The sequence below is a fragment of the Aplidium turbinatum genome, chromosome 3 (assembly GCF_918807975.1).
Source record: "Aplidium turbinatum chromosome 3, kaAplTurb1.1, whole genome shotgun sequence".
Lineage (NCBI taxonomy): Eukaryota > Metazoa > Chordata > Ascidiacea > Aplousobranchia > Polyclinidae > Aplidium > Aplidium turbinatum.
In genome coordinates, this window is record NC_137474.1 from 3,305,603 (window position 1) to 3,322,540 (window position 16,938).

General features: G+C 37.4%; 2 protein-coding genes across 2 annotated transcripts; one reads left to right on the top strand and one right to left on the bottom strand.

The window, feature by feature from the left end:
• The first annotated feature begins 1,254 nt into the window (after window positions 1–1,254).
• Window positions 1,255–2,930, top strand: LOC145767391 (proteasome subunit beta type-7-like). Its single transcript, XM_082579202.1, has one exon. It carries the CDS (start codon window positions 1,323–1,325, stop codon window positions 2,151–2,153), a length of 831 nt encoding a protein of 276 aa, XP_082435328.1. The 5' UTR covers window positions 1,255–1,322; the 3' UTR covers window positions 2,154–2,930.
• An 11,184-nt stretch (window positions 2,931–14,114) lies between these two features.
• Window positions 14,115–16,296, bottom strand: LOC145767410 (uncharacterized). Its single transcript, XM_082579228.1, has 5 exons — window positions 16,239–16,296; window positions 15,792–15,944; window positions 15,358–15,545; window positions 14,888–15,053; window positions 14,115–14,650 (listed from the first exon to the last, which is right to left on the bottom strand). Exons 2-5 carry the CDS (start codon window positions 15,853–15,855, stop codon window positions 14,481–14,483), a joined length of 588 nt encoding a protein of 195 aa, XP_082435354.1. The 5' UTR covers window positions 15,856–15,944; window positions 16,239–16,296; the 3' UTR covers window positions 14,115–14,480.
• Window positions 16,297–16,938: the final 642 nt, after the last annotated feature.

Sequence of the window (16,938 nt, forward strand, 5' to 3'; positions counted from 1 at the left end):
GATCAAAAGAGTTATTACGCATTGAATTTCATTCAAAAACCGTGGAAGAATTTTGGTGCTCACAACTGCAAACCTACCCATTCTTGGCAAAGAAAGCAATTATTGTTTTGTTACCATTCATAACCACTTACCTTTGCGAGGCAGGATTCTCAGCTCTTGTTGCAATAAAACATAAACATCGAAATCGCCTGGACGTTGAAGATGACATGCGTGTTGCATTGTCAAAAACTCAACCACAGTTCAGTCGTTAAGTTCAGGAAAACAAACAACAGCCCTCTCATTAAATTTGCTTACATTGAAAAAGTTTCGGCATGGCACTTTGGGTCACCTTAATATTAAAATACTGCTGCCATTTCTTGAACAATTCATTCATTTTCTTACTTGAGCAACTGTTTGACCTGATATTTGCCACAGGAGTTATAGCGGCAATGCAATATGACACAGTACAGTAGTTGAGTAGCATAATTATTACAATAGTCAATAGTATGTTAATTGAGTTTCAGGCAAAATTTAGGTAGGGGTTTGCAGAATTAATAATTTGTCTAAAGGGGTCCGTGGCAACAAAAAGGTTGGGAACCACTGGGTTAGAGCATGGATTATTCTAAGGTTAGGGTAAGCGGAAAAATGTTAGCGGAAACTGCAATCAGCGATTTTGTGCTATTTTTCTATTGTCGCTGATCGCAGTTTCCGCTAACCCTAACCCTCGCCGATCGCAGTTTCCGCAAACATTTTTCTGCACTTTCTGCTAACCCTAACTTTAACCATAGACTAATCTATGCTCTAACCCTCGCTGATCGCAGTTTTTGCAAACATTTTTCCATAGTTTCCGCTTACCCTAACCTTAGAATAATCTATGCTCTAACCCTAACCCTCGCTGATCGCAGTTTCCGCTTACCCTAACTCTAACCATCGAGTAATTGAGTTGTTTGCGGAAACTCCGATCAGCGACTTCGGCTTTGTGCTATTAAACTGTGATCAGCGACTTGGGCGTTTTTGAATTTTTTCTCTCAATCTTTTCAGGGTACGAACTGTTCAGGGTACAAACTAAGTTGCACCCGCCAATGTGTATGGTAATGATACCTACTTGATTTGTTATTTACTATTTTTTATTTATACAAGACATGAAATTTCCTATATCGTAGTTTTAGCATAATTTCTATTATTGTGTCTCGCATAGTCTAAGTAGTCCTACAGCATACAAGTTATGAAGGCTAACTATTATGCAATCAATTGTTTTAAAATTGCAATAGGAAGATTTATCTAAGCACTTACAGTAATAAAACTAGATCAACTTTTTTGATTTTGTATCAAAATACTTGAAGATGGCAACTGATAATACTTGCTTGGAAGTTCCAAAGGGCGGATTTTCATTTGATAATTGTGTGAGGAATGCACATCTTGCACAAAAAGGAATGGTAGCACAAAAATTTCGTAAAACTGGAACCACAATTGTCGGACTGGTGTTTGAAGATGGTGTGATTCTTGGTGCAGATACTCGTGCCACTGAAGACACCATTGTGGCTGACAAGAATTGCTCGAAGATTCACTATATTGCCCCTAATGTTTACTGTTGTGGTGCTGGAACTGCCGCAGATACTGAAATGACTACTCAGATGATTTCTTCTAATTTGAAATTGCATCGTTACAAAACTGGTCGTCCAACAAGGGTTGCTACGGCTAATCGCATGTTAAAGCAATATCTTTATCGTTATCAAGGCTATGTCAGTGCTGCTTTGGTTTTGGGAGGTGTTGACTGCAATGGACCTCACCTTTACAGCATCCATCCACATGGATCCACTGACAAGCTTCCATATGTTACAATGGGTTCTGGTTCTTTGGCTGCCATGGCCACATTTGAAGCAGGTTATAAATTGAAAATGAAAAAACAAGAAGCGATGCAATTGGTTCGAGATGCAATAGCTGCTGGTATTTTCAACGATCTTGGATCTGGTTCTAATATTGATCTTTGCATCATTGAAAAGGCTGGAAAAGTAGAATATTTAAGGCCTTTTGATATTGCCAATGTAAAAGGGGTAAGACAGGCAGATTATTCTTACCGACCGGGAACCACACCAGTGCTTTCTAAAGTTGTCAAACCTATCAAGTATGACATTATATCAGAGACAGTACAAGAAGAAATGGACACTTCCTAACTCCAGTAATAGTAAATGAATATTGATAAATTTATCTGCACATAGTTTCACAAAGCCAAGAAGCTCACAATTTTTTTGTTGAAACTGGAATTTTTAATAGCAAGTTTGGGCTAATGGAAAATCTATTTACGCAGTTTCCAGATGCCTGTTTTGCATGATGCATATATTTCATGCTTGTGTTACTTTGCATCTTACATTCAATGTTCAAATTACTTGAAATTGAGGTATGAATTTGTTGATTTCACAGAAAAAGTACAATGTATTTGCAAGAAAAAGTTTTATACATAAAAGTTAGCAGATAAAACAAGGGTTGCCAACCTTTTGTGACAATTTGAGGCAACCAGCAGTTTTTAACTAAACTGTTAAATACTAGTAGCTTTGTTTTGTGTTCGTACTTAACTTTGATCTCACTAGGGTCTGAGTATTTTCGTTTCACAATTTTCTGATCTCTAATGAAAATAAATGTTTGCTGAGTTGCATTCCATACCACTAAAACATTTGTTTGGGTTGTCAAGTAATCGTTGTGTGTTTTTCAGTTAATGTGCTAAATACGACATCGTTAATTTACTGTTGAACAGCTTGTTTGTTTCATTTCAGTACAAAACGTACCGATTTTGTCTTGTTTTAGTTGGATATTCTGAAAATCTAGTTAAAATTTCTTTTTAAGCAGATGAGGGAATGTAGTCTTAATCCGCACACCATTGGTGGACAATAATCATCATCTGATTTTCGATTGTATGGATCTTAGACTTAGTCAATAAACTGTATACACTACTGCTTCATGTCTTGTATTTCGATCAGAAAGTGTGCTATTTTAAATAATATCTGACTAGTTTTTTGATGGGTAGAGAAAATTTGCTGATTCATGGCGTTACATTGTTAAGAGTAGCGCCAATGTAGCGTTGAAGCGCTACATAGTACATATACTTTAGTCGTATTTCCGCTACTTTTCCATTTGAAGTGGAATTTTTGATGAAAATACTGGAGTACTAGAATATATAATTTCGCCAAGAACTTGTTTTCCATAACGACATTGAAATGTCAGTGTAAACTAATGTGGCACTAAAAGGATATGTCATGCGTTGTCGAGACCATTTTAACTAAGGTCACAAGGTACTTGAATAGAGTTTTCCAGTGTCAGTTTAAGACAAAAATAGCCTTGCACGTAGTGAATTGAAAGTTCGTGAAAGAAACCATTTATTGCTGTTTTCAGACTACAGTAGTTCAGCTACTACTGCACAGTGTAGAAACCTATGCAGTATGTTCGGTTTAGATGAAAGCTGGTGCAAATGCAACCCAAGGTCCATTATGAAGCATTTGTAATGCTAAGGGTGTTTGAATATCTAGCCTACGATTCAATTATAAAAATATTGACCACACTTTTTGTCTGCTTAACTTAAGCTTTCTTATTTCGGTGTGAAGCACGTCTAAACGTTAATAATTTCCATATTTTTCCACTTGCATGATTGGCACGTATTGTTTTTGTTATGAGAGTCAGTGATGAGTAAAATGCAACGTTTTATTTACCAATTTACGACATTTTTGGGCGCCTCTTCCCGATAACCTACCGTTGTATCTCGATGTCAACGAATATAATAATATGGACTATAGTCAAGCATCATCTAGCCACATTTAAAAACTAGCCTAAGCTACTGTATATAAAAACTCATGTAGCCTATGGACAATTTACAAAAACAGTTTTTGAAATTAAAAATAGGCTACCGTTTAGACTTCGACTTTTAGTAGATTTCGTGAAATTAGTGTAGGCCAGTGTTTCTCAACCTTTTTTGGCCCAACGCCCCCTTTATGAACGGGCAAAATGTTACCGCCCCCAACGAAAACGATTAATCACGAAAAGCGATTCACTGGTTAATGATGGTCTACAAATTTCAACTTTTTTTTCAGGTTTGGGTTTTGACAACTGATTTTGGCTAATTTTGGGGCGCTGAATCCGAAAATGAACTCAGATTTTCTCTATCACATCAAGTTTTCTTTCTATCATTGCCATTATTTTATGAAATTGACCAATTTTTACCCTTTTTAGTGCAGTAAAATGTCAAATATAATTATTTTCTGACAGCTATAAACTTTCAAACATAGAGATATTTTTACACTAAATTCATAAATTGGTTCAGATTTCCTCTAAAATAAAAAAAATTCCTGTTATGATAATCGTAATATGACATAGTGGAGATTGGTAGCGTTGAGTTTTTCCATGCTGGCTTGAACTCCCTGTCTTGGCTTCTCAGGCGTTATCTGTGGGTCAGCTGCTATCTCTGTGCAGTGTGCAGATGGAATATCGTAGGAAGACAGCTGGTGAGAGCAGGGCCGGATTTAGCTGATGGCGGACCCGAGGCACTTTTAGATCGGGGGGCCCCCGTGCAAAAAAATTTTTCGCGCCTGGGGCGCGAAAAACCATCTCTACGTCTACAGTAGCATCAGTCCAGTGCTGCACAGCATTTTGAAGAAACTTTAAAGGCCAAAAGGAAAAAAATAACACAAAATCACATTTTTTTCTACATAGGGTGGCCCTTCAAAAGTTGGGGGGCCCGGGGCAACTGCCCCCCCCCTAAATCCGGGCCTGGGTGAGAGTAGATTTGACTTAGTAATAAATTCTTGCTTAATAATGAAGATTTATTTAGAAGTTTCATAAAGCACATGTACATTGTACAGACCAACATCAGAGTTCAAGCTGAAAAGTGGTTTGTGGAAGGAAAAGGTATTTTCATACTTTATTAGTTTGAGTTCAAGTCAGTTAGAGTTTTTGGTATAGTGGTGTTTCTGTGGAAAAACTTGCTCTTAGAAAACTACTAACAAAGAAAGGTTATATTTAATCTCAAGCTATGTCTGCTTCCAGCAAAAGAGGAAAATGTAATGATTCGGATATATTTTGTTACATTAGTGGATGCTTCATGTTGAAGTCTCAACAATGCAATATTACCACGTTTGTAAAAAGGGCATATCTTGCTTACTTTAAAGTCAAGTTGGGGGATCAGGACAAAAGCTGGGCTCCTCAAAAAGTGTGCAAGACCTGCGTTGAATGTTTGAGAAGTTGGTCGCAAAGAAAAGGTTCACAAATGTAATTTGGAATACCCATGATTTGGCGAGAGCGACAAAATCATGTTGACGATTGTTATTTTTGTCTTGTTAGTGTGAAAGGGTATAACAAAAAGAGTAGGCTAAACATCGTTTGAAATATCCAAATCTAGATTCGGCATTGCGGCCAGTTCCTCACAGTGATGAAAGGCCACTGCCAGTATTTACATCACTTTCAAAACTACACGAAGAGGCTATTTCTTCTTCAGAAGCATCGTTTAGTGAAGGAGAAAGTGAAATTTTTCAACCAGCACCTGAGAATCTGTCAGACAAGCCGTCCCAGTTTAATCAGATGGAATTAAATGATTTAGTGAGAGATTTGCCTAAGCAATCTGCGGAGTTAGTGGCATCAAGGCTACCGTACAGGAAAGGAAACTTCTCAAAGCTAGTACAAGTGTGACATTTTATCGCAAACGAGAAGAAGAACTGCTTCCATATTTTGCTTCCCACAATGATTTCGTTTTTTGCAACAATATAGAAGGGCTTCTTCTAGAAATGGGATTACCACAGTATGATGCAGATGAATGGAGACTTTTCATTGATAGCTCCAAACGAAGTTTGAAGTGTGTTCTACTTCACAATGGTAACGTGTACAGTTCTATTCCGATAGGACATTCGGTGACAATGAAAGAAGAGTATCAGAACATTAAAACCGTTCTTGAAAAGTTAAAGTACCATGAGCATGGTTGGCTCATCTGTGTAGATTTAAAAATGGTGAACTTTTTGCTGGGGCAACAAAGTGGCTACACCAAATACCCAATACCCATGTTTCCTATGCTAGTGGGACAGTAGGGCCAAGGATCAGCACTGGAACAAAGAAGAGTGGCCTCCAAGGCTCACCTTGACACCTGGAGACAAAAATATCATACGTGATCAGTTAGTTGATATCAAAAAGATCCTCTTGCCTTCTCTTCACATCAAACTTGGTCTCATGAAATGAAACAATATGTAAAAGCTTTGAATCATGAAGGAGAGTGTTTTAAGTATATATGTTATGCTTTTCTTGGTCTCAGTGAAGAGAAAAAAATAGCTGGGAGTTTCAATGGACCACAAATCAGGCAATTGTTAAAGGATGAAAATTTTGTAAAATCAATGTTGCCATTCGAGGCTAGAGCTTGGAATGCTTTCGGTGCTGTTGTGAGAATTTTTTTGGGAAACAGAAAAGCAGAAAATTATAAAGATCTCTTAAGGGAGCTACTGCTTAGTTTTGTAGATTTGGGATGCAGGATGAGCATCAAAGTTCACTGTTTGAAGAGCCATGTGGATGAGTTTCCAGAAAACCTTGGGAAAGTTAGTGTAGAACAGGGTGAACGTTTCCACCAGGATATTAAAATTATGGAGGAACGTTATCAAGGTCGGTGGGATTGTCATATGATGGCCGACTATTGCTGGAGTTTTAAAAAAGAAATTCCAGATGCTGCTCATAAAAGAAAGTTCCTCAAAAGAGCATTTTTAAGCTTATAAGTGAAGAGTTCATATTTTATGAAAGCTCTTTTTTTGACTGTTTCTGAACTCGCCCTGCCCAAGTCCCTTTGAGTCAATCTTTATTTTGGCACTTAGCTATTTCTGTGTGTGTCTTCAGAATTTCTGCACTCCATTGGAATGTCTATGTGCATATTGTGTGAACTATAGGCTATATTTCAGATAATCCTTTGTCACTGTCCTATCGACATGTTCGTCAGCATAATGTAGCGTTTGATGTTATTATGGGTGCTCTTTTACATGCCTATTTTTTATTCCAAGGCATGAAATTTTAATGAAGACAACGCAAATTTGTGTGAATATAATATAGAATGCTTGTTTGCTAATTAAAGCTAGATTATTGCAGGTAAAACAGTGTTTATTGCATTAGAATTCCTTGTTTTGACAACAGAGGGGGGCAAAAATTGATTTTTTTCAAAAATTAGGGATATTTCATATCTCAAAAACGTGATGTGATAGAGAATTAGCTAAAATTAGCTAAATTAGCATCAAAATTAGCTAAAATGAGTTGTCAAAACCTAAACCTGAAATTTTGTGTAGACCAGTGTTAGCCTATAAAACAATAAATACTATTAATACTACAAAAAGTACTCAATGCCATGCAAAAAGCCAAGCAGAGCGAATTACATCAAATATAGGCTAAATACCAGTCTCTAAAGCCTTTACAACCAGTTTTACCCTAAAAAGGGGATCATCAGAAGGTCCAACATCAGATTCTACTAGAATAGGGACCTTTTGATGATCCCTCTTTTAGGGTTAAACAGGCTGTAAGGGTTTTAGAGACTAGTAACTATATTTGATGAAAAGCAAATATATATTTGTGAGCATGAAAACAGTATAGACCTACTGGTAGTCAGTGTGAACCTTGGGCTTGGTGAGAAAGTGCTAGTTTCTTCACATCCGGTGTAAAGCCAGCAGGGCCGGATTTAGCAGTAGGCAGTTGCCTAGGGTGGCAAATTATTGGAGGCGGCAAAATATACGAATATATTACATTGATAATACTGTACGTGAACATAATAATTCACAACAGATATATAGGAATTAATAAATATGTTATCACATCACACATATTTATAAACAGTGCGGCAAGTCATCGCCCCTAGAGTACTTCACGCTTGATTGGTTTTCAACAATATGTGCTGCTTCTTTTATTTTATTTATCTGTCTCGCCTAGGGTTTGTCTGTGCAATTTTTTATTAATCTTTGTTCGGTTTGTTTCACTGTTAGTAAATTTAAAGGAGCCTAGAAAAAATGTTTTAGTCAATGTTAGGTTGATGGAAAAGTTGCAGGCTATTTTGTGTACTTACCTTGATGCTTAAAGTATGTAAACAATGAATGCTCTCACATTTTTGAGGATTAACTCATCTTTACCGGTTTCTACAGACTTTGAAGAAATTATTGATTTGTTTGCAAGAGAAAAAGCCCGCCGGAAGGGATTTTAAACAATTAGTTCATTTTACAATGACATTCATTGATTTATTCAAATAAACAGTGCAAATAACCTTTTTGTAAGGAATTGAAAATATAAATCGTAGCGTACCATCGAAAAAAAATTTGGGGGGGCGACACTTTTTGTATCTGCCTAGGGCAGCGCTTAGGCTAAATCCGGCCCTGAAAGCCAGTGAGAAACATTCGAACATCACCTCTTGTCTTATGTCCAGTGGCTCCGAGAGGGGGGAGGAGAAGTCGGGCCAGTTTTCCCCCTGGCAAAACATTGTAAAGGAAAAACGAGTAGTTTTTTGTTTTTGCACTTTTGAGGGGGGCCCATTTTTAGTACTAAAGTAAAAATGTACCAACTAAATAATCAACAAATTCTTAAATGAAGTGCGTAGTTCCAAGTATTTCTCAATCATTGTAAATGTCACTCTCGATGCTTCTCATCAAGATCAAATTATTTTCGTGTTAAGGTAGGCGATTTTGAAAAGCTTTAAGACGTAGAATCTGAAGCTGAAATGATTTCTGTATCACTGAGCGGTTTCGATTGTATTGATAGTTTCAACTTGAAAACTGGTGCTGTTTTAGCTAAGCGGGAACTATTTTTGCTTGACACCTGAACCTTAACTTCAAAATCTGCGTTGACCAGGCATAGGATGTTGTATCCAACATAAGTTATCTGGGAAAGTTAAAGGTAGCCTATCAGTCCAAGCACGATTAAAGAAAGTAAATCCTGTATATTTTTGTTTATGGATCATCATCAGTCATCATCTCTGCCTGCAGCAGATTGCGCATCATCATGAGTTATTTGCTTCCAAGAGTGGTGATTTTGAGCCAGCTCTCCCATTGTCGCCAAGTTGAGTCCGGTCCACGATTGGATGTTGTCTTGCCATCGTTTTGGTTGTGTGCCACGTTTTCTTTTTTCTTCTACTTTTCCTTCTGTGCAAACTTTGCTGATTCCGAATTGTGATCGTTTTGTGTGGCCGAACAGTTTTAAAACTTTTGATTTTATTATTGCTGCGATTGGATGTAATTTTGTCATAGTTAAAAGATCTTCTGTTTTCGTTTGGTCAAGTAGCCTTTTGGTGGTCATGCTTTTTATGATGTGATTTTGGAAGGTAGCCTATAGTGAGTTTTTTTCTTTATTTGAGTTTTTTGTTTATGGATGTTATTGTTTGGCTAAATCTAGTTGGAATTCATAATGTTGCCTACAGACAGCGTTGTTCAAATGTCTTATCATTTTTGGATTAATTGATTATCTGTAAGATTGTGGCATCTTTAAAGTTATAGCCCAGTCAGAGAAAAAATTCTAAAAAATTTAAAGAAGCTGTCCTATCATCTTGCAAAGAAAATTGACTTCGAGAGGGTAATCAAGGCGTGGTGCAGTCAAACCCAATGCTTTGTCGGCAGCCGTGGTCGAGTGGTTAGCGCGTTGGGCTCGCAGTCAAGAGCCTGCATGTTCGACTCCAGCCACCCGCACTTACTGTTGTTTCTCTGGGCAAGAAACTTTACGATAACTGCCTCTACCTAGTGATCGATTTCGAGAAATGGGTAGTACCAAACTTAAGTCATAAGTAGAGTCGACAACCGGAAACAGACATTGCCGTCGGCTGCAGCGTGGGTCAGGTGTACGTCGGAAGGCGTACACCGATGCATAGCGCTCAAGTCCGCTTTCCCGCAATGCAGGATAAAGATAAACAAACAAACAAACTTTACATTACCCTTTTGCAATTGAAGCTCTAAAGACGTTTCTTAAATGCATCAAGTTGGAACCAACAAGAGCTTGATAGGAAGCTGAGTCAATGCTAAAGTAGCTTACAACTAGCAGTTTTAAATTTGTGACTGCTTTGCATTATGTGCATTACGGTCCTAAACAAGATTCACTGATGAATTTAATGACATTAAAAGAAGATGTAATCTATATAAGAGAAAGCTGAGAAGAGTAGGCTACTACCCGCAAGCTAAAGTTGTAGTGGCAATTATAAATTTAAAAGAAAATAATTTTCTTTTCCTGAGGACAGAACGCTTTTATAACTCCACTTAACTAGCTGAATCATTCGAAGGAAATGTATTTAACCGTAGGCTACATTGTAAAGGATTCGATAGTTGTTGGAATTAACAAATGTATCAACAAACTCAAACATATCGTCGATGAGTTTGAAGTTCCATGAAAATTTCATCGTATGTCTGTTGTGCAGTTGCGGGCATGTGGGACAAATTTAAACCATTTGTAGGCTACAACAATGACATTTTTCAAGATATTTTGGATGAGTTGGTCTTTTTGACAGAAAGCCACACAGCAAACTTCAGCTGCAAACCAGAACGAACCGGTAACCACTTTAACAAGTCGAAATTCTGCCACTGCGAATGACTATACAATGCAACCGCCAACCAATCAGAACATGTTATATGAGGCTACCGTCCAATTGTGATCCTTCTAGCACTCATCCAGAGAGTTAATGCTTGTTTTGAACTTTATTTGGTAATTACAGAAGAAAAAGAGCAATAGCATTAGTGGGAATCGAACCCGCGTTAATGAAATGACTACTTTCTAGCCCTAACCCCTAAGCCAACCACCTGACAAAAAATCCATCACTTAATTTGCTTTCTATGATCTTCTTTTCGCCATTTTTTACGTCACTTAAACCGTAGCTTATGATTGGTTGGCGGTTTCATTCTAGTCAATTTCAGTGGCAGAATTTCGACTTGTTAAAGTGGCTACCGAACGAACCACCCCATAATCTCTACACAAGGAATTATTGATTGCAAATTTAGAAAGGTTTTTCCAAATAGTTTTGTTATGATTTTTTTTGTGTTTCGGTAGCTACCTCCAACGGTTGCGTTTTGAGAACGTGGTTTTAGCAATTATTGAAGTTTGTAAAGAATTGTTTGCGCTCCAGTAGGCCTATGACTCGAAACGGATTGAACAGCCTAACTATACATGTTGTGCATCAATTCAGACGTCGCAAAATTTTATTATTTGATGCTGTGATCCGTAACTTTGCATTGCAAAAAGTCCAGAAAAGGTTGAATTAAATCAGGGATGTCCAAAGTCCAGCCCACGGGCCAACTCCGTGTGGGAAAAAGTTCGGACACTCCTGAATTAAAAGCTTGGTTGAACTATTTTCGTTGCCTGTATTGTGGTTTACAAAGCTTTCTAGACAAAATAGTTTGCCTCAATGGCATTTTTGGTGCAAGTGTAATCCAGTGATTATTGTTGATTTTTACATTGAAGGAAGTTCTTTTCATGCTGAGGAAAGTAGGCTAATTTCAGCTTAACACGAACATGCAACGCAAGATATAAATTAGTTGTATATTTGCTAAAAAATATTATGGGGCCCATTTTTCGTATTGTTTCCCGACCAGTGCTGATTTCTCTCGGAGGCCCTGCTTATGTCAAGTGGGTTTCGCTGTTTGGTAGCCTAGGTAGCAGAACAATACAGCTGAATCCTTTTTCCACCAGGTAGGCTATGAGGTAGGAAATGCTACCATGAAGATACGAGCTCTTTGACGAAATCGTTACGCTGGGCGGTAGATGGGTTCAACCAGAATACCGCCTAATAATCAAAACGCCCTCCTTAATTAGCCGAAGTAATCATACCGCCCCCCTACAAACTCAAAACGCCCCCGTTGAGAACCATTGGTGTGGGCCATTCCAGGGTTTGCAAAGGACACGTTGGAATTCACTGCTTTATGCCAGGAATTGTTGGAGATGCTTATACCTGGTATCTGCACTCATTCATCAAGCTATAGACTAGGACTGGACCACAGATTAGGCTACCGTATAGGAAAGAAATAGGAAGTTTAGTGGAATAATTGTGAGAATCTTTAGGCTGACAAAGTCTTGATACGTTCTTCCTGGTAGTTTCTCAAATAGGCTAGGCTACTTTTAAAGGCTTTTGACGCAAGGCTGGTTATCGCGATTGACAGAGTGAAGTTTTTGATTGTTGAAGTGTTGTTGCCGGAGAATTATTCCATCCATTAGATGCCACTGAATGGAGAGCAGCCCTTAAAATGCGTTGCTCAACCGCACACCCGAAAGTCGAACCAGCGCTGCTTAATCTTGAAGTAGGCTGTAGTATCTTTGTTCATGAAGTCACGCGCTGAGTTATTGAATGCTAACTTCAAAAATCTGTCAGATTTTCATCTTATTTAACAGGAAAATCTGGTAGGTTTTCAGAATTTTTAAGGTTTTAAAAAAAGTGTAGACAAAATTTGAAGTAGTTTGGCAATGTTTTCTGAACCTTTGGTTGGTTTATTGTTTTTTCGACGCTTCTGATTCCTGCAACGATGGAAAAATCTGCATAAAGTCAAGAATGTGTTTATTGAGAGAGAAAACAGATTTTTTAGAAATAGTTTTCTCTTGTCGGTAAACATGTTTGCAGTGTTGTACGCGTCATTGAAATAATTTGACGGCGTCAGCGTCAGCGCGAATTACCTAAAAAATTTACTGCGTAAAGGACTGCGTAAGCTCTTAAAGAAATTGACGGCGTCAGCGTCAGCGCTAATTTCTAGCGCTATTTTTTGCCAGCGTCTCATAAAACGGAAATATTTCAACCGAGTTCAGCCTAACAATAGCTATAAATAAAGAGCAGGTAGGCTATTATGTTTTGAGACTGTATTGTAATTAACTGCTCAGCCTATTAGTCATTTCCTTGCAGAAAAACAAGCATTTCAAAACGTTTGTCTGACAATCTGCTGCGTTTGGAACGCATATTCAGGGGCGCCGGAGCGATTTTTGACTGGAGGGGCAGGAGTATGAAAAAAGGGCACTTTTGTTGCTGAAAGGCCAATTTTTTTTGTAAGTTTAGCGATAATGCTCATCTATCAGCTCATTGTCGAGTAATGGTACAAGTGTCCGCTATACAAAGAACAATGGCACAGAAGGGCATACTATTTTATAATGATGTAATTGAATTTACTGTGATGGAGAATTTTGTGTCGTGAATATTATTTTGAGGCAAAAATAGAACATTATAATTAGGCTAATAGCGAATAGCATAAATTGTTATAATGCAAAGTGTGCAGTAGCTTACATGACCTTAAAAGGGCACCATTGCCCCCTCTTCCCTCCCCATCCACAGAAATTTGAGGGCAGGGGGGCATCCGCTCCCCCTGCTCCCCCCCGATTCCGGCGCCCCTGCGCATATTGCCCTTTCCAAGTGAAAACATGCGTTCCACCATAGACTTTACATACGTAGACGAGAAACTCCGAAAAAAGAAAAAAGCGATTTTAATGAAACAAACCAAAGCGGCGTTAAAATCATGCGTCTGCCTTGCCACGCATGACTGGTGCTTACTGGCTTTCCATTGGCAAAAAAGAAAATGACACTTTCTTACAATTTTAAACATCTGGGAGCGGAAGCTTCATGCTTATACAAGAATAGCAATGGCAGTTTCTGGTAAAAACCTATTTCTTGCTGATGAAGATTGGGAAATACACGTGGAGGTAATAATTTAGACCGTGCTTCAGACAGTAAAATATTTCAGCGGAACTTTTACTGGTAACACTCCAACTCTGTCGTTGATATAGTCTGTCTAAAATCTATGGTTTAACATGTTAATCTACTTTAACATGTTTGTTGTGGTTCTCTTTACAACTGCCTATTTTGGAGCTGCCTAAAGGTCTGTGACCCAGACTTTTGCCGCTCATACCGACTTCCGCCCGTAAACTTCATGTATTAAAAGTTATGAGATAGTTTGTATGACTTTGATTACATAGTTTTAAGTTTAAGTCTTAAAGTGCTCAATTTTGCCCGATCGGGCGTAAATTTCGGGGCAAAATCTAGTCACGATCGGGCAAAATTGAACACGCCTTATCGGGCTCACCACTATCAACCAGAGCGGGCATAATTTTTATTTCAGATCAGATGATCTGTCATCCGTTGACGAGACATTCAGACAAAAATTAAACATAACTGACAAAGCAAACAAACAATGCCATCGAATTCAATGATTTGTTTATTACAAAAAATATAACAAATCACAATAAAAATGAACATCCCATCATTTAGCAGTCACAACAACATGGTATAAACATAACATGAGGAGACATAAAGGAATACACACAGTTGAGTTGTGAAAAAGCAAATTCCTTTTTTCGAAATTGAGAAGATAGTCTGTAATGCACGACACTTTTTTATTTCGAGCCCATTGTGATTTGGAAGTAATTCACTTTTCCTAAAAGTAGGCCTACACAAACCAAACCTGAGCACGAGTTTGAGGTCTATTGAACGTGTAACAAACAGATATTTCAGAAAGTCAACACTTTACGTTTTTTTCACTTTCTGTTTGACTTTAAGAAATAAACGCAAGTCATTTCAAATCGATGAAATGCAGATTACGATTTCTTAACAACTTTATTGAATCGTCAGCTTGTCGCATTTTGCGACCACCATCCCTGTTCTTTGCTTCATGGAGCCAATGCACCACACCTGCACGAAAGTCCGTTTCCGTTGCCTCGGAATATACTTCTCTAATGGCAGCTGTAAAATGTAAACTTTTTACATTAGAAAAAGATTGATTGTTCCTTATAAAAGAGGGTACGTTAAAAGCTGTGCCACTGCAGCAAACAAAACGTTTAAATGCCATATTCAAAAAATTAATAATAAATGTTAAATTGAAAAACTTGATTCTCAGCTTATGCTACAATATTTAGTAGATAATTTTAGTAATAATTACTCAGAAACGTGATGACAAATAAGCTACCATTTTCAACTCACCAAAAATAACTTTATACAATCGCAGTTGCTGGAAACCTTTTTTTCCGTGACGCCCCTTGCCACTCAAGTTATAAAACTTAGCCAATTCATTGCCCATAGTTTCCTTGAGCATTCTCCTTGTGGTTTCAGGCAAACTTCTACCGCTGAAGTTCAACAAATCAGTAACCTGCAAAAAATTAGTCTCTGCTGTTACTCAAATCTTATGTTATATCGCTAACCTTACCTGCATGCACTTTTACAACGACATGTGGAAATAGACAATGACGAAAAGCTGGCAGTTTAGCAATCACGTGAAAAAGTATCTTGTGTTAAACATCATAGATCAAAATAGCAACCTGTAAAATCCAACCAGGAGAAACAACTTTGTTGATGATGAAAACTTTTATTATTAATGTACGTGAATGATCAATGAATAAATTTGGGACTCTGCAAACAATAAACTTGTCAAGTGAGTGTACTTAACTACTCATCATAGACGTTTGGAACTTTCCATCCAGTAACTTTCTTTTTATATCACAAAGTTGTTCTTGAGAATTAATTGGCAAAATTTGAAACATTGGAAATTTTTCACTCCTTTTTTCCTTTGTTTTTTCAGAAATCAGTCTTTTTAAGCACCGTTGTTGTGCTTGAATTTGTTCAAGAACTTTGAATATCCGAGCTGAAAAAGATAACATTAAGGTAAAGAAAACATTGCCATAAATAGGATTCACCTAAAACAACAATGAGTTTCACACTTAACTAAAATTTGTATAAATAACCACACTCGTTTAACTGATTCACTGTATGTGTGCATTGTGCAATCATGGCTAACACAAGGTAACAACAAAAAGTAAGAAGCATAGTCCAACATACATTGTATGCTCCATAAAAAATTCAAATCAATGAATCACTTTCATATACGTACTAAAAATAGGCTCAAATTCTGAACAAGAAATCATCCTGTTGCCACTTGGAGTAGTACTTTGCATTGGAGCACAGCTTGAACGTTTCTTCGGAGTATGCTCATATTCCAAGCTATAGTTCGCTTCAGCATTATACTCTTGGAAAGTATTTGGAGCTAGAAATATACATAAATACCACGACATTAATGATCTACAATACATGATACTGTGGTTTCTTGCAGTTCAGTTTAACAATATTGAAACTAAAATTGTCACCCAAAAGTGTATGTCAACAAGAAAGCTTTATGCAGTGCGTTGTACAAATGTATAAAAGTTTGAATATTGGCAGTAAACCCACAATAAAAGCTAACAGGTCCAGTAAGACTGATAATTAAGACAAAAATTTTCTATCGTTCTTTTATTCTATCATTCTTTTATTCATTCTAAGATATCATTCTTTTATAATGCACCTTGAAGGTCATTAAGACAATTAAGACATTTATAAGCATAACTGCAAACAGCGACACCGTTTTGGCCTCAAAGTCTTATCAGACCAGTCAAAGTACACTGGATAAAACACTTGCTATATAGAATATAGCAATGAAATCTGATAGAAAAGATATATAATTTCAATATAATTAATTATAATACCAAATGATTAAGCAATTCTTGATGTTGATATTCATTAGTGTCTTTCTTCAAAAACTTTAAACTTTTCACTTGCTTAATGTAAGCATAGTGTCCCTTTTTATATCTGGTAGAACATCCAGGAACAGAACAGAAACTTGGAGCCATGGAATAACAGAATGTTATACCACTAAGTAACTTGATCTAGGCCTACCTACCTTGCTTAAATGCTTATAATGCAAGTTGCAACTGTTAGCTAGGTCTATAATATGATAATAATAATATGAGATAAGGTCTCACTGGACATCTCAATTACCATACACAAGCATCATTCCATCAAACCAACCGCTAATTTGCTGCAATAGAGTTCTTTAAATTATGCTGCCTGCAATCTCGCAACCTTCTGCAAGTACCTGTGACACCATAGGCATAGTAGACCTTTCATTAGAAACAAATACCGTACCCTGCGTCGCTGTCGCCGAGCGAAGTCAGTAAGCACCACTGAAGCGTGACTGGAACGGAGATAAAGCGAAAAAAAAGCCA